Source organism: Rhinolophus sinicus, linkage group LG05 (assembly GCF_036562045.2).
Source record: "Rhinolophus sinicus isolate RSC01 linkage group LG05, ASM3656204v1, whole genome shotgun sequence".
In the NCBI taxonomy this organism is placed as follows: Eukaryota; Metazoa; Chordata; class Mammalia; order Chiroptera; family Rhinolophidae; genus Rhinolophus; species Rhinolophus sinicus.
Window position 1 is genome coordinate 154,762,572 of NC_133755.1, and position 26,147 is coordinate 154,788,718.

Here is a 26,147-nt window from a genome sequence, read left to right on the forward strand (position 1 = left end):
TCCCGGTGAAGGGCACAACCATCCCTTAGCCAGAGATCGGACGTGTCCTTGGTTCTTCTCCTTTATCCCTTATGTAGGATGGATCAGTGCATTCTGTGGTCTGGTCTGTTCTTTTCAGCACCTCCTGTCTCAGCCCTAGCTCAGCCCACTAACATTTCTCACCTGGTCTCCTTATTCTTGTTAGTTTGTGATTCATTATCCTCACAGCTGCTGAAGTGATGTCTGCACATCCAGTCACGTCACTAACGTGAGTAAACACACTTCACTGATCCCACAGTTCTTATGTCCAGCTGCCCATCCTGTACTCTCCACCCCTCCCTGTGCCCCAAGCACTTGGTCTTGTTTCTGTTCCGGGAAGATATGCAATGTTTCGCTACCTTACAGCTTTTGAACATCATCTGTTTAGAATATTGTTAGCTTCCCTATTCCAAACAGAACCTGTAATCGTTACACTAGAGCCTAATGCTTACTGATGAGTGTGATTTGGGGACTCATTTCTATTCTCATACAGTATTATTTATCTTGTACTTGAAGGAGAATCTTAATGGCAATTAGCATGAAATAGTTGTTAAACTTAATTTACTACTGAGAAAACAACAAGACTCTGCTTCAAACTGCTTCCAAAATAAAAGCCTTAATAAAAAATCAATGTAATTATAATATTTAAAATGTACGGGGGGGGGGGAGCCACAATGTCTATAAAATATTCAGTATATGAAATACTTTGAAACCATGGAAGAAAAGGGAATTCAAAGTATTGTTACCATATTATTACTAGTTTAATTTTCACATGACTCATTTTAGTAAAGATGATGAATTTTTATTAAATACTGTAATAATTCCTTATATATACATAACACAGTTCAGTGTACAAAAATGTGTGCATGCAGCTCCCTTGAATTTCCAACCTCCTGAGCATAGTGACTTGTGGAGCATCTCTTGGCCGAGATTCTACCTTCAGTCAATAAATATTGCTTGAGAGTCTGCTGTGCATCAAGCCCTATGCCAGGAATTTGTGAACAAAAATGTTCTCTTAGAGCTCATGATCTAATGGAGGAGACACATAGTAAACAAGCAAGCCAGCAAACACATATATGTGGTTGGAGGGATACTTTTCCTTACTCATACACACTGTTTTTCTGGAATCAGGAACATAGCGAACTTCCAAGCCAACCTTTGGAAATGAAATACAAAGGAAAGGAAAAACCATATTAACTCGTTATCTGAGGCAGTATAAAAGATTTGATTGTTTTATAAAGATAGTCTGTCCACAAGAATGGAAAGTCCATTCCTACCACTGCATCCAGAATAGAATTCAGTGGAGTGGAAGGACTCTGCAAATGTAGCCTCTGAGGAAGCAGGAGGAAGAGAGCCAGGAAGTTAAGACCATGGGGGATGGAAAGAACAAAGGTCTGGCCCAAAGGGGAAGGTTTTTCTTCTCCTACCGAGTGCATGATTAGGTGCCAAGTCAGGAGGATGAGCAGAAGAGAGTGAGGGAACCTCTCCCACCTGCAATTCCCCCTGCACCCTATAGAGACTGAGAGAAATTTGGAACCTGAAGGGATGCATTGTTTAGTATGCTCTCCTCAATGCTGTGGGCTTGACTTGACAACTGCAAGCGTCATTATTAATGAACTGCATCATTCCTTGGTGAAGAAATCAGCTCTTTACAATTTAAAGAGAACTGCATGTCAGTAGTTAGAAAAAAGACAACCGAAGTCTCCATAACAGAATAGATCCTTAAATTTTGAAAGGATATTGGCGTTCCTTTGAGCTTTACATTCATAGTTTACTGAATTATGATAAATCTACCCACCCTTCCCCTGTTCATGAGATCTGCCTTCCTTTACTTACATGTCATTAGACCCCTCCTTCCCTGACACCCACAAGACAATTCTTATGTCTGAAATTGTACCCTTATGTAAAAAAATATACAAAAACAACCCAGAAAACAAAACTGCAATCTGATGTGTAAAGAAGTTACTGTGCTATGTACGTGTAACAAAGTATTGTGGTATTTATAAGCATCATTGATGAAAATTCATCTTTATTGAAATGAGTCATTTGAAAATTAAACTAGAAATAATTTGGTAATAATACTTTTTTTTTATTAGTTTCAGGTGTACAAAACAATGTAATAGTTAGACATTTCATCCCTCACAAAGTGATAACCCCCCTCCCCTGGCATCGTATATAGCTGTTACAATTCCACTGACTCTATTCCCTATGCTGTGCTCCATATCCTGTGCCTATGTATATATTAAATTATAGTTGACACACAATATTATTCAGCTTCAGCTTCAGGTGTACAGTGCAGTGATCAGGTGATAATAATACTTTGAATTGCCTTTTGTTCCAAGGTTTCAAAGTGTCTCAGAAACTGAATTATTTTCTAGACACTGTTGCTTTTTTTTCCCTTTTAATATTTTAAATGTCATAATTACATTGGCTTTTATTTTGGAAGCAGGCTTCTTTTGGTTGTTGTTTACTTAATAGTAAATTAAGTTTCACATTTATTCCATACAAACTGCTACTGAGATTCTCCTTCAAGTTATAAAATAAATAATACTGTAAGAGAACAGAAATTAGTTCCAAAATTGCATTCATCATTTAGTATTTGACTCTAGTGTGAAGATTCAAAGTCTGTTTCACTAAGCGAAACATTATTATGATTCATAGTCATTCAGCCTCAAGCTTGTTTCATCAGTGGGATAAATTTTCAGCTTTTGAATATAGGATTTCTATGTGTGTGTGTATGTACATATAATCGATTAACAGTAAGTCTCTAGGAATATGAGAACCAATGACATAATCAAAACTAAACTTTTCCCTCACACAGCTACTGTTCATTTGTTCCTTATTTCCCTAAATGGCACCATCCTCCAGTTAATTGCTCAAGACAGCAACTGGGCATCATCTTGACATTCCTCTCCCTTACCTTCCACATCTACTCTAAGTTCAAGGTCTCTTTATGCTGCCTTCTGTACTTCCTCCTCGGTTCTGTCCACTGTGCTCACCCCATATTACCACCCTGGTTCAAGCTACCATCATGTCTGAACTCGACTGTGATAGGGCTGCTTCACGGTCTTTCCAGGTCCCATTTTTGTCTCCTTTCCATATGACAGCAGGAATCTTACAATAACACGAATCTGTTCTTGTCCTGTCTCTGCGTAAACACACTCATCCTGTCTCCTAACATAAAGTTCAAAGCCCTTAATATGATCTGGGAAATCTCATGTGATCTTGTTCCTACCACCTTTCTACTCAAACCCTTGCCCACGCCACACTGCTTCGGGTTCATCTCTTTAGACCAGGGACCCTACCATTTCAGAGTCGTGTCACATGCTGTCTTCCCTCCCTTCTCTATATTATCTCAGTTTAGAGTCACTTCTCAAACGTCTGAGACTCAGGTAGGTCACCTTGATACTCGCTTTCACACCATCCTACGTTTCCCCTTCTTAATACATACATTTGTAATTCTTTGGTCAGTGTCTGTCTTCCCCACTCCACAGTTAGGTCCAAGGAGGTGAGGATGTATTCTGAGTTGTTCATCATTTTATCCCTGGTCTCCAGCAGAATGCTTGATAGTAGTGAATGCTCAGTAAACACTTGTTGGATGAATGAAAAGGAATAAATGAAATGAGTGACTGACTAGAATGAAAGACTGATACGAGTATCACTCAAATACTTACTTTTGGTGTTGAATTATTATGACAGTTCAAATTAGAAAAAAACAAATAATGAAAATTTGAGCACAAATGTGTGATGCTTTTTAAAAGTTTGCTTGAAAGTATCAGCAGTCTTGTCTGCTGAGGAATTGACTTGGCAGCGTATGGATACATACAGAAAGAATCTTTCAGGTGAAGAAATTTTAATATATTGGTAAGTTCTGAACAAGTAGAAGGAATTCTTTATGAAAATGTATATGGAATATAGAGTCTGGTAGAGATTTGTTTGCTTGTACCCATGCTATACCCTATCTAAACAGCTCTCTACCACATAAAAGCTGATCCAACATAATAACTTTACACTGCCTGGAAATTTCCAGACTTTATTAAGAAGGCAGCAAAAACCAGGAAGTTAGCACACACCCTTAAAATAAAAAAAATAAGTTCGATAGATGTCATTGAGCCCAAAACATATGTATACCCAAACTCTGCACTCTGACTTTGCGTGCTCTTAATTTGCACATAGCATCAGTAAATCTATTTACTTGAATCTCTCATTTCTAAGGCTGATGCCCCAAACAAGAACTGGACAGGCCAAGGCAAGTGTCGTAACCCACTTTCCCAGTGGTAGTGTCGGCCGACACAGCAGAGTGTCTTGCCCTCTTCCGAACTCCTGTGGAATTTACTTGTATGACAGCACTAACCACGTTCGCCTTGTGGCGTGATTATCTTCTTAAAAAGTCATTTCCATTTGTTATCAGAAGCTTTTTTAAGCAAAGACCTTGGCTTTTTTCACAAGGTTTTCAGAGTAGCACACAAAACCATGTCATAGTTAATATTCATAAAGCAAAACAAAGCAAAACTCTGAGTCATCAAGACAAAATTAAATTATGTTTAATACTGTTTGAGGAGCTTGGAATGAAGTATTATATTTTAGAAATATTTTCATCCCTAATATTGAAAATAGAAGCTTTTCTTCTAAAAGAGGTGAATACGAAGTTATTACTTCCAAGTTTTAGAGCCACTCATAAACCAGGGAGTGTCCCAGAGCTGAAGTTTTACTATCTACTAGTTCTAATTTTATTTTTGGTGTAGTTTGCAAACCCTTTAAACTCAACTTAGCTGGTAGTAACCTATGAGGAAGTGAGAGTAAGTACCTATTCTGAGTTTATAAATAAAAACCTGAAACCATAATCTACATTATGACCTCAAGATTATAGCTATTAAGGACCAGAAAATTTTCAGTCTTTTTGGATACACTTAGCCGTAAAAGTGATGTCACATTGTGATAAAATCACAGCCGTAGTGCCAGAAAGACCTAGGTTTGGATCCTTCCTTTGGTCATGTACCAGCTGAGTCACAGTGGACAACATGCATAATCTCTTTAGCTGAGGGCAATCTCTGAGCAATTACTAGTTACGTGATATTATTGCGTTAGTTTGGCGAAGTATGCCCTGGAGTTACAAGAGGGAATCTGAGGAATCAGCTCATGAATTTCCTTGGGCTCCTGAAGCCAAAGGATCAGGAGTTAAACAAAAACACATTTAACTGGTTACACCACACCTCTGTGTTTTAGTTATTTTTTTTTAGCCTCTCACTGCTAGTTTTTTTATATATAACATTGAAATAATGATATGCGTAGTACCTACCTATGTCAGTCAGAAGAGGTCATGTGTAGTAACAAACAGCCCCCAAATCTCAGTGATTTAAAATAACAAAGATGTATTTCTCATTTACTCCTGTCTGTTGTAGGTTGACCAGTAGTTCTTCCACTTTATCCTTATATGAGAACCTGAGATGATTATTATTTATTTATTTATTTATTTATTTATTTATTTTTTACCATCTGGAACATTGTTAGTCCTCGTGGCAAGGGGAAAGGATCGTAGCAAATCACGCACTGGCTCTTAAAGGTTTTTGCCAGGAAGGGACACATGTCTGGTTACTCACATTTCACTGGCCAAGGCAACACCTCTCTTGCCTAACTTCATGGGGTTGGGGAAACGCAGTCCAACAATGGGCTGTGGCCTGCAAGGAGAACTGGAATGTTGGTGAACAGCCCGAAGGGCTGCCAGCTGGCCGTGTTAGATCATCAGGATTGATTTAGTGAACACAAAGCACTGAGCACAATGCTTGGTACCTTGCAAGAACTAAGTAAATATTAGGGATAGTTATGACTTACATTGGTTACAAACTTTATTAATAACGATGACTTGAAGCTTATTTCCGCTTGTTGCATGTAAGTTCAGTAGGAAAACGAAACTTCTGAAATAAAGCCTGTATGTAGAAAAAGGTCGGGGTTCATAGCTTCCTAACCTCGCATGACAGAAATGCCTCAGTGTCCTACACAGACAGCATAACGAGCTGGATGCCTTAGGCGTAACAGTGGCCAGTCATTCTTCTCCATCCACACGGGAAATATGTGACTTACAAACTACTGAAGAACAAAGATGGCTGGAATTCTGTTTTATTTTATGGAACCATGTTCATGATTTGTGCGTGTCCAGCACTATTTCTGCATGTTCCTGTGCCCCATGTTCAGCTGCAAAACACACAGCCTGGCTGACGGATCACGGATTCTTCCAGGTCATAGGAAGCAGGTCAGATCAGAGTCAAAGCAATTTAGGCAAAAATAGGTCCTCTTGGTTTTTAGAGTCCTTTTTCTTCACTTTGGTAGGAGACCTTTCTCAGGCTCTATTTCTTCATTCTTTCCTTCAAAACAGGAAATATTGGTCATTGTTGATTGGTGGTTGATTGATTACATTTTACCATAAAGGGCTTGGAATGTGTTACGTCAGTTGGCACTTTCATCTTCAGTGTGTTTTTCTGGCCTGTGGGCTCCTCTAGAATGAAGGTTCTGGCATCCTTTAGTCTTGGGTACCCAATGCCCAGCAGCATCTGGAACTTAGTGGGTCTTCACTATGAATGAAGAACAGAATGAAGGTACAGCAAAGATGCTGCCCCATTTAAACGAATGTCAGGCATAGAGCACAGGAGAAATTTTCTCAGCGCAGGAAGCCCTGAAATCCTATGCTAAATGTCTTTTCCTTCCTACTCATTTCTTTCATCCTTCATGGCCAGGCCATGACCACTGGGGAAGCAAGGAAGAGTCTCCCTGATCTTACAGCACTGTTGCCTCTAGAACCTTATTTCTCTAATAATAGCATTTCCTTCCCCTCCTCCTTCCACCCCTCAAAGATGAATCCTGTTTTAGAACACACAGTCAGCATTCCCCTCCACCCCCCCATTTCATCTGAGTCCAGGCTGGGTCTCTTGAGGAAATTCCTCCATTTCAGTGGCCCTCAGACTTCCGCGGCATCAGAATCACCTGGAGGGTTTCTTAAAATGACTGCTGGGCTCATCCCCAGGGTTCTGATTCAGGAGTTGGCAGTGGGCCTGTGAATCTGCATTTCTGACAAGCCCACAGGTTATACCAGTGTTGCCGTAGTTTGGGTGGCACTACACTGTCTGAACTTTCCCTGTGCTCCTTCCTCCCCACGCCCTAAGACTTCCGTGCTATTTCTTTTCAGGTACTGGTTTTATTTAGTTTTTCATGGTGCTTTAGAACTGTTGGAATGATTCTATTTCTCTCTGTATGATATCATAATACTCTTGTTTCCTTTTATGTGTCTGCCCAAATGTTTTGATTGTTACGGATTATGAATTCCTACGCACTGGAACTGTCTCATCCTAGAAGACCTTATAGAGATAGAAAGCTGAGGGAGTTGCCTGCCCCGCACCGATGAGGGCTATATTTGGTCTTTCCTTGTAGCAAAGACATTTGGACCTCTTAACCAACTATTTAAGAAATTTATGAGTGGTTTTATTATACTCCTAGTATCCAGTTAGTTAGACAGTTGGCTTTTTTGAAGTCATTAAAAAGGAGTTATTTCAGCTATATGGATATTGGTGGGAGATAAAATTAATATGTCTGCAATTTTTCACAAGGAATTTTATCATTTAGCTCCCTTAATCAAGCTATAAATTCAGTTGTAGTTTTTAAATTGATCTTGACGTAACAACAAAGTAATTTGACTTGAAAATAAAGACACATGAATCTAAAAAAAATGAAAGTCCCGGCTTTAAGCAATCTTCTATTTGGGATACTTATTAATAGATGAGCAAAGAAATTATATTTAGTTAAACCATAGAGTGAGCTCTTTTCCAAATGGCTTATCTGGATTTTTTCTCTATGTATGTCTTTTCTCAGTGTGCCTCTAGTTACAAAAGGGCCATTTATGTAGTTCAGTCAGCAGAAGACTGTGCAGCTGTGTGTACATTTTGGTATTTGTTCTCCAGTTTTGTGTGTGTGTGTACGTGTGCATGTGTGTAAAATACTTTTCAAATAAATGACATTTCTTACCGCATTGTGTATTTTATATTCAATTAACATATTTATCGAAAATTTTGTTGTCATTAAATGATTTTCTATATTTTTAAATGACTACATAGTATTCGTTTATTTAAATATATCATCATTAATGGGTCAAACCATTTTGCGTTAATATAACTGAAACAACAAAAAAAATACATGTTGCCAAATTACCCTAGGGAAAGAGAGAGAAAACTTATAAAAACATCGATAGCAAACAAAAGAAACTTTTCCTATTTCCTTAGTTTATACTTCTCATATGATACTTTAGGATAGGAGGGAAAATGTAATCTTCAAACTGATTGGATTTTAAAATATTATCAAATAGTTTAGGGTGATAGGAATCATTCTTTTAATATCCTTCTCTTACTTTTTTGGAGACGGTCAAATCTGTAGCAATAAATAGATAAAATACCAAAAATTATACCTCAGAGTAGTAAGAAATAAGAAACTACTGTGTTTCCCCAAAAATAAGACCTAGCCGGACCAACAGCTTTAATGCGTCTTTTGGAGCAAAAATTAATATAAGACCCAGTCTTATTTTACTATAAGACCAGGTCTTTAATATAATGTAATGTAATGTAATAAATATAATATAATATATAATATAATATGAGAAATATAAATTATAAGATAATAAATATAATAATGGGTCTTATATAATTTGTAATATAATACCAAGTCTTATATTAATTTTTGCTCCAAAACATGCAGTATTGCTGATGGTCCGGCTAGGTCTTATTTTGGGGGAAACAGGGTAAATAGATTTAGAGTGTTGCCACTGTGACCTGCTTTTGGAAATGTTTGATCTTTATTTTTTTATCTATGCATTGGGTGATATGATTTGGGGGTTTGGGGTTTTTTTTTTGTGGAACTTATTTCTCACATACAGATTTGATAATTGTTATAGAATTGGGTTCTTACAGATATTAGAAGTTGAACTGATTTTGTCATCACCGACAACTGGAAGTTACTGAGGGCATGACACTTTGCTATGCAATTCAGGGATGCATATGCTTTCTTTCTTTAAATAATACACTTTATTCTTTCTTTAAATACATTTTCCCTCACTGCATTCTAAATTCATAATCATAAACTCTTCTTTCTCGTCGTCTCCTTGTTTTATCTCAACATCTCCAATTATGCCTCTTGCCCCTAATCCTATTTCTGTTAATGTGCAGTACGACTGAATGAAAAATCACATGTTCTTTAAGTTAAACAGATCTGGATTTCAAATCTTGCTCTTCTATTTCCTGGCTCTGTGGCATTGAGCAAATTACTTACCCTCTTTGTATCTCAATGAAATAGTACAGTTTTTTCTCCCTTACAGAATTTTACTGAAAATTAAACATAATATATATTAAGTTCCTAAAAAATATCAGAATGCAGTAAACACTAGTTCCTTTCTCATTTCTAATTTTTCATTCTTCCTTCTCAACTTTTATACTTTCCTCCAAAGTCCCCAGATGAATAATTCAAATTTCTTGGCAGTACCTTGGAAAAGATTCAGGATAAAACTTCTTTCTTTCTGGAATTCATCATTATTAACAAGTCACCATTTAACTAATATTTACTTTGATCTCAGTAAGGCTGTAGACCTTAGTTTAGTCAACTTTATACCATTTAAACCTGAACAAATCCTAAAATGACCTTTTAAGCAGTCCATAGCCCTCAAGTACTTTATGAGAAGGAATTACAATCCGAGACCACAGGTCGAACAGGGAGGGCTGGATGGGGGAGTTATGGTGGTGAATGGTGCCTCAATCAAGTAAGTCTTAAAGATTTTACCACTGAATAGAGTCTTCTGCTTGGGGATTGCTGATAGAAAATTATGCTTCTTAGGTCTAAACCCCCTACCAGTCTGAATCCACGCTAGTCTATTTGTACAGTACTTGTGCTCCATCTCTCTGCTTTCTCTGCTTGAAATCCCCCTCTGCCTCTCTGCCTTCCCTCCTCCCTCTGAAGCCAGTTCTAGGATCACCTTCTTTATGAAACCTGTCCTGCTCATTCCTACAGTTATCCCTAACCCCTCTCCCTACCCCTGTCCCGACCCCTACCCCCTAAGATCACTGTCTCCTTTTGACTTTCTCTTCCCATGAATACAGCTGTCACTGTGCCTAGAATGCTTCTTGGTACTGGCTTGTCTCCCTGCTTCTAGGCCTTCAGCCTGATAAGAGCACAGAGGATGTTGGATTCACCTTGGAACTCTGGCACATAGTATTCAACAAATATTGGTTGAATACAAAAATAACTGTTAAACATCACAGGCCTGGATTCCTCAGATAAAGCAGCACAGAGGTTGAAATTATTATAAGTGATGATCCGGATTAAAAGCAGCCCAAGCAGAGCTAAATAGAGATGAGACAGATTGTCTGCTTTTCAAAGTGAACTAGAAATTTAAATCAATTATCAACATGCTTATGGAAGAATTAGGAATGTTATTTGATTTACTTAATTACTTGATTTCATTATCTTATGCAGATTTAGGAAGAAAGAAGAGTCCTCTTCAGCATTTAAAAAGTAATATAAAAATAATCCAGATACCCTATAAATATATGATTTAAAGCAAAGAATATTGAAGCCTGAACAAGGTGTGCAATTACTTCAGTTTTCTGCATATTTTCATTTTAAAGATAGAAAATTATGCTTCTTAGATCTAAACCCCCAACCAGTAGGCCATTTGTACGGTACTTGTGCTCCATCTCTCTGCTTTCTCTGCTTAAAATCCCCCTCTGCCTCTCTGCCTTCCCTCCTCCCTTCTTTGAAGAAAGGAGTTCTTCAGAAGTAATATAATGGCTACAGAACTTGAGTTGGAAGACCTGTAAAACAGTTACTTACATACAAATTGCATGTTTTTTTGGACTCGTAGCTCATTAGTAAAGCGGGATGTTGGTAACTGCTTTTCAGAGTTGTGAGGATTTAATGAGCCAATATGTGAATAATCCAACAAATACCTGATTAATCTCCAAAGGCTACAAATAAAACCTGTGGTTTAGCATGTAACTATAGCAAATCCAAAAAAATATTATAGTAAGTTATGTTTTTCTGTGGGTCTGGTATCATTGAGCATCAAAAATGTAAACAAATGCTAAATGTTTGTTTAAAGAAACACACAAATATCAAAACTTATCATTATAACCCTACTAGTATGTGATTTTGATGGAAAAAAATCAAGACTGAAGGCATTTTAAAACTCAGATTGAAGTCACATGAATCTATAGGACGGCTTAACCTCGGCATAAACGTGTCTTAAATAAGCCCCAAGGATGTTACTGCCTTGAAGAAAGTTCAATGTAAATATACTTCCTTTAGGTTCAGATTCAGCAGGGGAAAGGCACGCATGGGTAACTCTTGAGTGCAGGGGACCAAGGCCTGTCTTCTTCCCACGACCCTACCGGCTCCTGCCATAAGGCCCTGCCCAGCAGACCCGCACCCACTGGGATGACGCTTGGGTCTCTGTAGACACACGGCTGTGCTGCACACAAAGAATCAAACAGGGTAAATGGAGGAGGCAGAACAGAGATTTAATTTCAGAGCACGCAAATCAAATAAAATTCAGTGTTGCTGCTTCATCCTTGAGATGAATGTGCATCAAGTTAAGTGCAAGAACCCTTTCGGGAGCCGCAGCCCAGCTTCCCTCTCCTAATGAGGCTGAAGATACCTGTCCAGTCTCTGGCAGCATGCTTTATGAGAATAATAATTCTGAAATTGCAGGATATTCTTAGAAAGAAGCCCACTTTCCTAAGTGAATCCAAGTTGTAAGGAAACTGAAGGTCATCAGTGAGGACTGAGCTTTGGGGAAACAAAGCCATACTCTCTCCGCAGGCCACAAGGGAGCTGTGTGAGGAATAAGTCAGGGTGACCCAGCACAGACGAAGTTTATCAATCCTGATAAAGGATTTGTTTTACAATGCATAGCATTATCCTTGAGCATATTCTAGGTATACATTTCTTAAAGGCAGATACCAATTCCTAAGTCATCCTGTATGTTACCTTGGACCCAGTAAATGCAGGTGTTGCCCAGATAGGCAGAATTGTTTTCTGTGCTTCGGGAGTGTGATGGGTCATAAGTTAGTCGGTGTTTCCCAAATTTCTGATTTAGTCTAGTTAGTGATTTTAGCCACTTTCTGTTCTCACTAGTTTTGCATTTTTGCCTCAAAGGCTACATGACACTTGTTTCTAAATGAGCAAGCCCACCTAATTACCCAAATGTGTATCAGGTTGGTCTGCCTTTTACTCTTAATTTTCCAAACTTCAGCATTTTTTTCCCCTCTGTATTTAATTAGAGTTACAAAGTGGAAATGAAATAAAAGCCGTGCATGCTCCTTGCAAAAAGGTGAACAGTACAGTGATAAAGTGAGTGTTCTGTTCCCTTTCACCGGCAGTCTCACTCTTTAATCATCAGCACCGTTTACAGTGATGGTGTATTCCACGCCACTCAGTACATATCCAAATAAATATTCTGTTTGTTTGACATAAACAGGATCTTACTCTTCATTTCTGTTCTCAAATCTCAAAAATACGATGTGACCATTCTTCTGATTGGCATATATTAAGCCTTTTAAATATCTATATAATATTCCATTATTTAGATGCAGCATAATTGATTCAGCCAACCGTCTATTGATGAGCATTTAAATTGTTGCCATTACTGTAGCGCTGAATGCATACTTTTATGTATATGTCTACAAGTCTAAAGGCTGTATTCATAGAAGTGAAATCAGGGCAGAGGAGATGGGCACTTAAACTTTCAAAAGTCATTCCCCAATTAACCTAAAAAAGTAACAATTTTTCCTCATTGATAGCTTATTAGAATTTATTTCCTTGCACTTTATCAGTAATGAGCATAATCAATCCCTCTTTTTTTCACTGTTGTCCTTTAGTAAGTGAAGTTATTTCGTTACTTTTGAAATTGCTTTAGCTTACATTTCTTTGCTTAGTATTGAGTTACTCTTCATTTGTTAACTGGACATTTGTATTTTTCTTCTATGAATTGACTATGAACATCTGCGGTCCAGTTTTCTCTTGGATAGCTCTCTCTCACAGGAAATGACCAGTGAAGCAAACCATTATAAATTATAAGAGGTATTTGAAGCTAAAAATATCTCAGCCATGATCCCAAAATACTGTCCCCTAGTAGAAAGAGGTAACAGGCATGTATGGTGTTTTGGAGACAGGGATTTATCCTCTGTTGTTGTAGGTTAGACCCTCCTTGAAATCATTTTTACTGCTAAGCATTCTTTCCAGGCTGTTTTGTATTTCTGGTATCTTATGCAGTTTATCATTCTTCTCAATTTTTCCCTTTCAGTTAACATATTTAGAGTCAGGATTTGGTAGATGATTCAGTAATCAATCCAGCAATCCCAGGAGACAATTTCTGTCCTTATATAAATGTTTTTAAAAGGAAGAGCTGGAAAGCAGTAAGGATCTTTAAGAAAGTATATAGGAGTTTTGCATCATTTCAGATAGTTCATGTTTATAATAATCCATAATTTTCTCCCCCAGTACAAGTTTCTTCTCTTCCTCTGCTTTATCCCCCACCTTTCCCTCTTCCTTCTTTTCTGACCTTTGGCCTTCTGCTCCCTTCTTTCACTTCCGCTGTCTTCCTTTCCAGCAGCAGCTCTGATTCAATTAATTTTGTCTCCTGAAATGCTAGGTAAAACCTCTAAATAAAGGCATTGATTGATGCTTCTTCAGTGGTGAAACAGTAGCTACTCCCATTATATTCAGGAGCTACCATCAGTTGGAAAACTTTATAAGAAATTGCATGTACAGTACATTACGGTGGATTAAAAGATGACCCAGCTCATTGCTAATTTAGATGGTGTTTTTGCTCTGGTGAGAGGTGGTTCCTCATTTGCAGTAGAGAAGAAAGTAAGATCTTTTGCATCCTTGACAGTGTTGGCAAGGATGTGTAACATGCAAAACTGATAGCTTATATATTTGATAGAAAGTGGAGCAACTGCAATTGAAACTTAATATTGCCCTCCATCTTTTCCCCTTGTCCAATAGGATGTCAGCAGTGTGTTTGGATTTTCCATTTAAAATCACTGGTTAGAATATTAATACCTGTTAGAGTCTCACTTTCCAATGTTGTCTCCACAAACATAGTCACCACACCTCTAAGTGAAGTTCCCGTATATGTTCTCCTGCAGAGGAGAGATCTCTATAAAAAGTCCAGTTTGTGATTTTAAATGCTTTAGCTCTTTATCCAGGAATATCTCAGCTAATTTCCTCATTTCAGTAAACATGTGACTTCTTTAGGGGTAGCTTCTTTACACTAATTTCAAATCGACTTCCTGCCAGGAAATGCAGTGAACAGGGTGTTACAGTCATTGTAAGAGCTTGTCTAGATTTGAAAAATTGAGGTATAGAGTGGGAAGCATATTTCTACTTTGAGGGGATATAGGCTTCTAATTTCTTCTGTTCCTGCAGAATATGTCTCCTACTGGGTCTTAGCAGGGTTTTTTCTAACAGCTCATTATGGATCTGTTATTTGGTCTCCCGAAGATTTCTGTGTTCTGTGGACTCCATGGTTTTAGTTCTTGGAGAGCAGTTGTTACATGTCACTGTTACACAGCTCATAATTGGTTCAGGACCATATTTTATAGTTTATAAGGCTGGGAGGTTTGGAAGGCATACAGTATAGATTTCCAAGTGCGTTCTCTACTCCTGGCATTTTCTGCATGCTTAGGATGTACTTGACCATAAAGCACAGTTTCTATTTAATGACTTGACTATAACCCTGCTAATTATAAAAAAATTCTGTATTTTCCTTTAGTTCCAGCATTTGTGTGAATGTAAAACAGTACTAAATAATAAGAAACCCTTCAATCCAAGGTAGCCCAGCCAAGGCCTTCAGAATGTGCATAAAAACCATGGCTTAAACTTCTGCTCATAAAATTAACATTTTGCACATTTTCACTTTATATCACCCTTATGGCATCTTCTCTAGTTCCCCTATCCCCAAACCCCAAATCCCTCTTTGTTTTCAGTCTGCTTTACACCCAAGTGTCCCAGTGGAAATAGAACGGTGCTTGCTGAATCAATCAGATTACTCGGGCATTTGATTCACTGACAGCATTAAGATAAGTAAAAACATCAGCTGCATTGGTTTGTTTTTCTACCTTGTTTTTATTATTGCTATTATTTTTTTGTCATAAGTCTCCAAATCTGAAGAAATAGAATGAATTAAAAAGAGATGCTTTATTCTTTATATATTTCCTACCAGTCTCTTAGATAAACTCACGTTTTCTTTGCAACTACCAATTAGTGCTCTGCCACTAAAATACAGACTCTACTCAGATAGTTTTTGACTCTAAATCCCAGTACAAACTTGCAGTCATAATTTCATTTCCATATTATTATTTAACTTAATATATTAAAATGTATATTTTGGTTTGCCTAGCTGATCAATGAAAGAGTTAATAATACTGAGTAACGAAGAGTTGATAATAGCTATTGTTTATTGAGAACTTATTATAATCAACACAGTAGTGAACACTTTATATACTATATTACTTCATTTCATCCTTAAAAAGTCCTTAAAATCAGACATAGCTGACATCACTAATGTAGATGTTAGTTCCCAGACACTGAGCTGTGATTTGCATTCATTATTTCCTTTGCTTTACAACAACTCTACAGGCACTTGTTTACAGATGAGGAAACTGAGGCTCCAAGAGCTTGAGTCAGTTGTTCAAACGTACTGTTAAAGAGAAAACCACAGGCCCCAAACGGAGTCACTTGTGCAAAAGCCCATGACCTAAGTTCAGTTTTGACCTTCACCAGAAATGTAATCTTAATCAACCAGTCTGGAATTTTCTGGTCACCACCAATAAGGCAATCTGTCATATGAGGGCCCTCTCCATCTCCTCCCTAAGAAAAAGAGGCGGTCTGCATGATGAAACCCTTGACTTTCCCTTCCCCTCAAAAGATATCCTGACCTAAAAACAATCCTTTCTTTTGCTAATAGCTCTCTCGCCCCACACTTCTTCCTATAAAAACCTTCCATACTGTAGAACCCCTCAGAGTTCCCTTCTAGTTGTTAGGTGGGATGCTGCCCTAGCCATGAATCACTTAATAAAGCTAATTAGATCTTCCAATTAATCCACTGAATTTTGTTCTTAACAGTAGCGAGTAAGTGGTGTGCAGGGACTCCAGACCCCTCAGGTCTTCTGCCTCCAGTGTACTAGATACTGTGTATTAAAGATGGTTTTGCCATCTTACAGATGGAGAAACAAATAAGAGGAGTTTAAAACAACTTGGCCAAGGTTGCTCAGCTGTCAAGTGATGAAGCAAGGAGGTGACCCCGTCTCTCTGATTCCAATGTCCATACGCAAAACCACCATGTTTCACATTAAAAAAATCATTTCTATTCTGTTCTTACTTTTTAAAAACTTTAATATGATTGAACCGTCACCCATAGGCATTTTCTCGTTCAACTTTGATAAAGATATAGGTTAGAAATCCTATTCTAAAAATTTTAAATGTCTCTACTGGGAAGAAAGTCCTAAAACTGTTCTAGCTTGAACAGAAAATACTTCCATCTGTCACATTTGTGGATACCACATGGGTTTTTATGTAATATTTTTGTTTTGTCTTGAAGGCATAGATTAATTTTTACTTCCTTTTGGCAGATAGCCTCACATTCTAGTGACTTTTTAAACCTTAAGAATAAAAATTCAAACATATAAGACAGTATCAAATATATTTAAAATAATTTGCACACTTCAACTGAGAAGAGGAAACAAGAGCAAGGACCCTTGTTAAACGATCAGGGACAAACATGAGTTAGAATCTGTCTGCATGGCCAACTCCTACTGATATGCCTCCATGAACAGCTGCCACTTCTGGGAAACCTCTCCTGATTCCTCCAGAGAGAGTTGAAAAGCATTTTCCAAAGTCCCCATAACTCCATCACAGCAATCAGTTCATTTCATTTTAAATGTGTACTTCACCTGCTTACCCACTAAGACTCCAGAGTCCTTGAAATCAAGAACTGGCTTCTATTAACTTTGTGTCCCTAGTGTCTAGCACATTTCAGTGATATTTAAGCCAGTTCACAGTCAACAGATAAACTTGCTGAGCATTTGTTATCCTCCAGGCACACTGCGAGGCATTGGGGTAGCATGAGAAACAGTAGGAAGAGGAATATTTCACCAAAAATGAACACTGGACTGGGAGTCTGAAAACTTGATTTCGAGTCCTTTTCTTTCTGCTAATTCATTGCTGGATCTTAGACAACATTTCTCATCATTAGTTACCTATAAGGATGTCTGATTCAAAGACTTTTAAAGTCTCTCAACTCTGCAATCCTATTTACGTCTCATCATCTCAGATATAACTGTGTGAATGCATCCGGAACGAAGTCTGATGTAACAATGTTTGGTGTGTGGGCAGGAGGGCACCTAAGTGTACAGGAATCAACTTCCGTGAGGCTGTGAATACTAAATACTGGTATGGATGAGTGCTAGAAAAGCAAATTCCAGACTGTGCTTAAGCTTGTAAAAAGGGTAGAGGACGACACCACTAAGGCTTTTAAAATTATTATCATAGCACACATAGGAGAGGATAAGCCTGACGATTAGATAGATGGGCTGGTGTAGTGTTCACACACTATCACATTTACTGTGATAACTGTTAGAATGCTGTCACCTGCATGAAGCCTGTTGTAAAGGTCCCCCTAATTGAAATTTTCATGTTCAACTCAATGAGGACATCTCATTCTGTTTGCGGTGGATATGCTAACTCCTTCATTAGGTTAAAGCAGTGACTGTGTTTGCGCATCTTTGCTTTCCCCTCAGGGCTGGGTCCCTGAGTCACAATAGAGGCTCACTTAGCAGAAATCTCAGACAAGGAGGGAGGGTTTTTGGCTGAAAGGGGTAGGATAACTATGGTCCAGTGGGAGGATGAGCTGAAGGTGGATGAGCAGACAGTAACAGAGTGCTTGCCTGAGTACAGGAGTCTACATCTGCAGTGATAAAGGTAACAAATGAGACTGAATTCCTACTGATGATTTCTGAGATCTGCAATGAATGGGTGGTAAGACAAGGGCTTGGAAATAGCCCAACAGGCCCCTGGTTTGCACAGTTAAGAAGGTGTGCAATTTTAAGCTGGTAGTTTGATAGCTGTGGCTGATTTATGAACACTGGGAATAGAAAATGGGATGATCAATATGTAGTCAATAGCTAACCCAAACTAATTTTTTTTTTTTCATTTTTGGTTGTCAACAGAATATATGCATATCTGTCTTTTAATTTGGCATTTGATAAAGTCATGTATCTTTTTGGAGAATATGGAAACTGAGTGTGGCTGGCCCTCTAGTTAAGTTTAATTTATAACTGGTCGAAAGGCTGCCTCAAAAAGGCAGTTGCTGATCGTTACATTGTTCATTCCAGGAAACATGTTTTGAGCCCTGTAACCACTACACTGCCAGACATCAGCCTTTACTAATTGCATGCATGAATAGCTACACAAATTAAATCAGGAGGAGATCTCTAATAGAATACCCCAGGGCTTTCTTCAAGTTCCAAAAGTTTGGATGAAGCTTTAGATCCAGAGACTGATAAGCAAAAACTAGGTGCCCAAGTTAACGAAATGAAATTCAATGTGGTAAAATTCTTCATTTGGATCTTTTAGGAAATAAGTCCTGACCCGGCCCCATCAGGGATGGTAGAGATCAAAGAGAAGTGTGGAGGTGGGGGTGGTCTGTTCTGAGTCTGCACCTTCACGTGCTGAAGGGGACATAGACAGCTGTGAGAGGCCCGCTGCTCTCCCAAGGACACGCTTTCACCCTCATCTGCTCCCCGTGGCTTCTCCCATGTGGTCAGTGTGACCAGAAAAGGCAGTGGGTTCATCCATTGTCACAGTTTTAAAGGCAAAGAGCATTAATGAGGGTCTGGTGGTCTGATGGAAACAGGAATCAAAGAAAAACTGACAGAGAAAGAAAACCTCAGGGAAAGCGACTTCAGAGCCATCCCGTCCTCATCTCAAACTCTGTAAGAGCACAGGCTCTGGAGTCACCCTGAGCTGTGTGACCTTAGGCAAGTTACCTAAGCTCTCTCAGCCTGTTCTCTCATCTGTAAAACAGAGATCATAATGACCATATCAATTTCCAGAACTGTTGTGAGAATAAATATGCTGTTTTACCTAAAGCACTTAGTGCCTGGTCATCAGCAGTGTGTGTTTGTGGGTTAGCAATCATTACTACTATTGTTATTAAAACTTAGAAGAATGCTGTGATTTGTTACAATAGGAGACTGTAGTGAACCGGGTCCCTAAGCCCGCCCCTCACCAAAAAACCAAAAACCAGTGATGCATGTATAGGATACGGTTTTGCAGCATACATGAAAAAGTAGATTTAGGCTGTTTTTACGCATACTGAACATTTTGGACCAAGTTGACGTTGCCGTTTGAAGTTGCAAAGGCCTGTACCTTCACTCCCCTTAGGTCGTATAATTTCACTCAGCGTCTTATTGCAAAGCTGCCTTTGGTGTCCTCATGCTATTTCCCAATATCAGTCCTGCATTACTGCTTTTATCTACAAGTTGAGATTAATTTTCCTAAGACAACAGTAGCAGTATTTGAGTCTTACTCCAACTCCATTGCATATAAGTGTAAAATGCAAGTATTCAGGAATGACACCTCCTAATTTCCAAGACTTGGCCCTCCATTCCTTTCTAGGTTTACATGCTTTCCTCCCTCAGTGCTGAGCAATGTGCTAAAGGCAGGCCCGAACTCTGTTCTCCAGCCTTTCTTTCTCTTGACTTTACCTGAAATGCTCTTCACTTGACTTTTTTACTGTCATAAATGTTAGAATGCTATCACCTGCATGAAGCCTGTTGTAAAGATCCCCCTAACTGAAATTTTCATTCTAGAGGTCATCTCATTCTGTTTTAGGTGGATATACTAACTCCTTCATTAGGTTCCAAGTTCTTAAGAGCAGGGACTGAGTTTGCACATCTTTGCTTTCCCCTCAGGGCTGGGTCCCTGAGTTACAACAGAGGCTCACTTAGTGCTGAATTGCTTCCAGTGGAATTACTAAAGGAGGACAATGGCTCCCAGCCTGAGTTTGCTCATTCTTGGGCGTCTGGGTGCCCCTGCCTGGATCTGGCCCGGGTGTACTGGCTGAAGAAGCTGTGTGAGCCTTTCATTTCCCTCCATCCTACTCTTTATTTCTGAACTCCTCCAGAGTCTTTTTTTCTTTCATTTTTAAATAAATTTTCACACTCTTGCTTTTTATTCGTGTCTGGTCTAACCTGCTTTGCGTCCTCACAAAGGAGCCCAGTCCCTCATCACTCTTTTTCACCTTCCTGTCCCCATCTATCTTTCTCAAAACGTTTTTTTTCCCTCCTCCAGCCCCCTTTCCTCTCTCAGCCTCAGGAACAGAAAATGGCACTGCCTGCAGAAAATGTTTTAACAAGTGGGGGAGGACTAAGAATCTGTATAGAAGGGTAATTCACGGTGTTTTTTTTAAACCGCATGAAATCCTTTTGCCCGTGTTTTTATTCAGTTCAGCAGGATTTCAGACTAAATCCTTATCCTGCCATATGGGAATAACTGAGTTAGATGGCTGCTATCTAATCTAGGCATTTTATTCAGACATTTGAAACTGTTTTCATTTAAGAAGATGTAGGCTGACACTAAGTTTTGTTTTAGCCAAGATTTGGGGGAAGTTCTAAACTGTAGTATGTATACTTTGATAAATTTCATACACTAGAGCTATGGGTTACAATATAGTTTGTTCTTCCAGCATTAAACTGTTTTAATCCTAATTATAACTCCAATTAAGGCTGGGTTTACTCACCAGCTTGTTCAGCTGGCTAAAACTGTAGATACCATCCATAACCTTGTTACTTAAACACAATTCAGAAATCATAAATAGAAATTCAAAAGGAGAGCTTGATTTTGCAAGACAAGATTTGAGGCCGTGAAGAAACCCTCTCAGAAATTTGCCAGAGATGTTGTGGGTCTTAAAATAGCCTGTTTCCTACCAGCCAGATTTGGCAGCTTGAGAACTATTCATTTCAAATAATGACAAATATTTTACCAACTCACAAAATGTTGCCATTTGTTTTGGTATTAATTTTGTTGATGTTTTTAACTAGAAATGTAGTGTAGTAATATGATGGTCAGTCAGCGTATCTCAGCAGAAGAATTACTCCATTATTAAACATTTTAGCAAATATTTCTTGAACACTGGCTATGTGCAAGGTACTATATTGAATGTTTCTGGTAATACAAATATGAATTAAACTTGATGTTTGACCATAAGACATGGAAGAACTAAGACAGTATAATATTTCAAGTGCCATAGAAAACTTGCTAAAATGCTCTGAGGAATGAACTCATGTGGGATTTGCTGAGTGAGAGAAGGTTTTATACAGGGAAGTAAAATACGAGCTTTGATGACTAGCCAGATGTTATGATGGGAAATTGGGGGAGGGAAGTGGGAGGTCCTGATGGATGAAATATTAACAAAGTCTCAGAAACAGTATAATACGGAGTACAGAGAATATTGTTGGGTTTTAATTTTATATAAATGAAAGGGAGCAATTAGAGATAAAGCTAAATCCCATGGGTTTGAAATGCCAGATTAAACTTTGGTAAGTAGTGGGGGATATTTTATCAATTATTCTACACTTTAAGCAACTTCACAGCTGTGTTTTAGGGTAGTTAATCTGCCCTCAGCGTGTAGGCTTGATTGTGGAGGAAGGGAAGTTGGAGTTTGGAGGACCAGTTGGGAGGTCCAGTAAGACTAATAATAATAAGAGCTGCTCTAGGCTGGAAAGAGTACGTTGGAATGGAGGGATAGACTTGAGAGACACTGTGAAGTGAAAATTTCTAGGACTCAGAACCTGATTGGAAGAGGAGAAGAAGAGGAGGAGGAGTTAAGATGACTATGAAGACTCCAACGTGAGAACTGACACTATTACAAAAGTCAAGCTGTGCAGGTAGAAAGGTGTGTTCAGCTTTGTTAGCAGAGCATTCATGTATATATGTTCCCCAGTGGAGAGCTGGAAATGTGAAATTGAAACTCAGGCTATGATTTAAATATAGACTTGGGGCTCATTAGCATAAAGGAAGTGGTGGAAGCTGTAGGAGCGGATATGAATGCCAAGGGAGAGTATGAAGAGAAGATAGCCAAGGTCAGGGCCCTGGGGCGAAGGTGGTCTACTTTTAGGTGAGGGAAGATGAGCCATAATTGAAATAATGAGGTCAGGGAAGAGCCAGGAAACTTAGGATCATAAAAGACTGGACAAGAGTTTGAAGAGAGGAGGGGTCAGTAATATCCATGGAAATGGAGAAGGAAGGAAGATGAGACTCGAGAGGGAGAAATGAAATGTGGTAGTTAAGAGCTCACTGGTGACTTTCACAAGACTGGTCTTAGAGCTGTGAGCTGCTGGAACGTATTCTTTTTGTAAGTCTAGAGTTTATTTATTTGGGGCCTATTAAGTACTCTGGATTTTTCCATTTCTTTAAAATAATACAGATAAAGAGTATAGTGGGTGTGCGCGAGTGAGAGAGAGAGAAAGAGAGAGCGCGCGCGCGCGTGCACGCCTTATGACCAGAGGACTATTTTATGATTTTATGAGTGTTAAAATTATTTAAGTAAAATATACCTTGAGCTAACATTTCATTAATGACAGAAACACTAATTCAGCCAAAAATGAAATCTCCCGAATTTTACGTTAGTCAATAAATAAAACTTCTACCTAAGCTATGTTAATTAAAAAGATATTTTTTTGCCCCAACGAAAACAAATAACTAATGGTTGAATTGATGAGCATATCCCAGAACATACTTAGGTGACCATCTTTTCCCCTTTTTTTCAGAATAAAAGCCCAAGCTATGATAGCGACGGGTGGAGTGATAACTGGCCTGGCTGCCTTGAAAAGGCAAGACTCGGCCAGATCCCAGCACCATGTCAACCTCAGCCCATCTCCTGCTGCTGAAGAGAAGAAACCAGTCAGGCGTCGGCCTCGCGCTGATGTTGTGGTTGTTCGAGGGAAAATTCGGCTTTATTCCCCATCTGGATTTTTCCTCATTTTAGGAGTGCTTATCTCTATTGTAGGAATCGCAATGGCAGTCCTTGGATATTGGCCCCAAAAACATTTTATTGATGCTGAGACAACATTGTCAACAAACGAAACTCAGGTCATTCGGAACCAAGGTGGTGTGGTGGTTCGCTTCTTTGAGCAGCATTTACATTCTGATAAAATGAAAATGCTGGGCCCTTTCACAATGGGAATTGGCATTTTCATATTCATTTGTGCTAATGCCATTCTTCATGAGAACCGTGACAAAGAAACCAAAATCATACACATGAGGGACATCTACTCCACTGTCATAGACATCCACACGCTGAGAATCAAGGAGCAAAAGCAAATGAATGGCGTCTACACTGGTTTGATGGGAGAAACAGAAGTAAAACAAAATGGGAGCTCCTGTGCCTCCAGACTGGCAGCAAATACCATTGCCTCTTTCTCGGGCTTTAGGAGCAGTTTTCGGGTGGACAGCTCTGTTGAGGAGGATGAGCTTGTGCTAAATGAAAGTAAGAGTTTTGGGCATCTTATGCCGCCTTTGCTCTCTGACAGCTCTGTCTCTATCTTTGGCCTCTACCCACCTCCTTCCAAGACAGCTGAAGATAAGAGCAGCGGCCCTAAGAAATGTGAAACCAAGTCAATTGTGTCATCATCCATCAGCGCTTTTACACTGCCTGTGATCAAACTTAACAACTGTGTCATTGATGAGCCCAGTATAGATAACATCACCGAGGATTCTGAGAACCTCAAAAGTCGGTCAAGGAATTTGTCCATGGATTCCCTTGTGGTCCCTTTGCCCAACACCGGTGCGTCCTTCCAGCCTGTCAGCATGGTGCTTCCCCGGAATCATTCCATGGGGGAGTCACTGTCGAGTCAGTACAAGTCTTCTGTGGCCCTGGGACCTGGGGCTGGACAGCTCTTGTCTCCTGGGGCTGCCAGAAGACAGTTTGGGTCTAACACATCCTTGCACTTACTCTCGTCACATTCCAAATCCCTAGACTTAGACCGAGGTCACTCCACCCTAACTGTTCAGGCAGAACAGCGGAAACATCCAAGTTGGCCTCGGTTGGATCGAAGCAATAGCAAAGGATATATGAAACTAGAGAACAAAGAGGACCCCATGGAGAGGTTGCTTGTGCCCCAGGCTGCAATCAAAAAAGACTTTACCAATAAGGAGAAGCTTCTTATGATTTCAAGATCTCACAATAATTTGAGTTTTGAACATGATGAATTTTTGAGTAACAACCTAAAGCGGGGAACTTCTGAAACAAGGTTTTAATGTTAAAAAAATATAATCATTTTACAAGGCTATATATTTTAAAACTATTTTCACCAGCGTTTCATTGTTAAAGCATTGGTTATAAGCCTTTTTAATCAAATGGTTTATAGTGTATTAGATATGGCTGCTTAATTTTGTAATGGAGATAGCTGTATGTTTGGGTTACTAAGATTGCAGTACTCTATATTATCACATGATTTTATTTTTTCCATTCCTTTGAAAGCATGATGTCTTTTCTTAAAATGAATACAAAATACTTCCATCTGAATTAAAGCTCCTTTTCTTTACTTTTAAGTTCTCGTTGATGGTCACATTCATAGAACGACGTGTCCAGTTTGGAAAAGGTAGGGTATCCAAGTGTGGACTAGAAGTACCAAATTCAGGCCCAAGTCTCAGTATATATTTATAAATGAGTGTGAGTGCAAATCTTACATAGGTGTGATTTTTCTGAATAACTGCTCTTATATAGGATTGGTTAGATTATTTAAAAGGAAAACGATCTAGCTAGCTTCTGTCCCAGCTAAATAATATGGTTTAGTTCTGTGTGAGCTAATTGATACAAATTGGTTAAGTTGGTAGTTACGTAGTATTTTTTTCTACATCAGTTCTATTTTAGTGATATATTATCAAGAAACCATGTATTTAAGAGCCTTGGCTGAGAATGGGAGATATTCTTAGGGGTAAATAATCAAAATGCTATCAGCTATAACTTTAGATATTCAGAACTGAAATTTTTTTGTGAATGACTTGAAAAATGAATGGACCAGTTACGTTTTTAGAAATGCTACCTTGATACAATTATATACATGAAGAAACTGTTGACTAATGAATGGAAATACATTACTTGCTACTTAATGCTAACTAGTCTCAGTACCTTTTGTGAGCCATCTCTATTATCATCCAATATCCACTCATGTTCACATCCTTATTTGTCTCCAATATTTTTTAGATTCTCTTATATGGAAAATAATAGCTAACCTTGACATTTCCTTTTATCTTCACATATCACTAGCTTGGTGGTTCAAGAAAATTTAGTCCTTGATAAGTTGCCTTGAAATTTACCTTGTGCTGGAAAGCTTTATGATGACTCCAGAGACTTTCTAATGGTATAATACACTTTAAGGATTGTGGTCCTCAGTTATTATTGAAGATAATAAATGTTAACATGGATGTTTCCATGAGAAAATTTTCATGTTTTCCATTAAGGTAACAATTTTTTTAAGAATTGTTTAATGGGATACTCAGTAAAATTCACAGCTTTTTCCCAATGCCAAAGCATTTCTGAACGTCAGCGTTGCAGTTGTTGAAGAGGAGAAGGAAGATATATTTCTGTTTGTAGGTCCCTACAATTCCACCTTGTGTTGGCATCAGGAGCTTTGTGGCACAGTGTTACTTGTTAGAACATCAAGCCCGTGTATTGTAATAGAATGGGTTCAATATTTTACTATAAAGCATTTAATAAACTTCTGTTCTTAATAGATATATGTGTTCTTCATACATTTGCTATTATTTTTTAAATAACATGCAAATTTCTGTTTAAAATTTGTTTTTCAAATTTTTAATTACATTCTACTGAAGGTGCTTAATACTCTAGTACATGTATTGGGTATTGTGTCTTCTTTATTTTGTTTCTGTTAGAGTGCTAGGTCCATTCACCTATGTAATTAGGTTATTTTCATATTTTGTTCTCTTGGTATGATGGTTAATATGTGTCAACTTGACTGGGCTATGGGATGCCCACATTTCTAGGTGTATTTGTGACAGTGTTTCCAGAAGAGATT

General features: G+C 38.5%; 1 protein-coding gene across 2 annotated transcripts in view; it reads left to right on the plus strand.

Annotated features, from left to right (window-relative positions):
* Nucleotides 1-25,846, plus strand: part of TMEM200A (transmembrane protein 200A) — a 66,179-nt gene extending 40,333 nt beyond the window's left edge. For both annotated transcript variants that reach the window (XM_019729416.2, XM_074333570.1), the window contains exon 2: nt 22,878-25,846. In XM_019729416.2, coding sequence (XP_019584975.1) covers nt 22,894-24,366 — 1,473 coding nt within the window. In that variant the 5' untranslated portion in view covers nt 22,878-22,893 and the 3' untranslated portion in view covers nt 24,367-25,846. The remainder of the gene's footprint in view (nt 1-22,877) is intronic.
* Nucleotides 25,847-26,147: the final 301 nt, after the last annotated feature.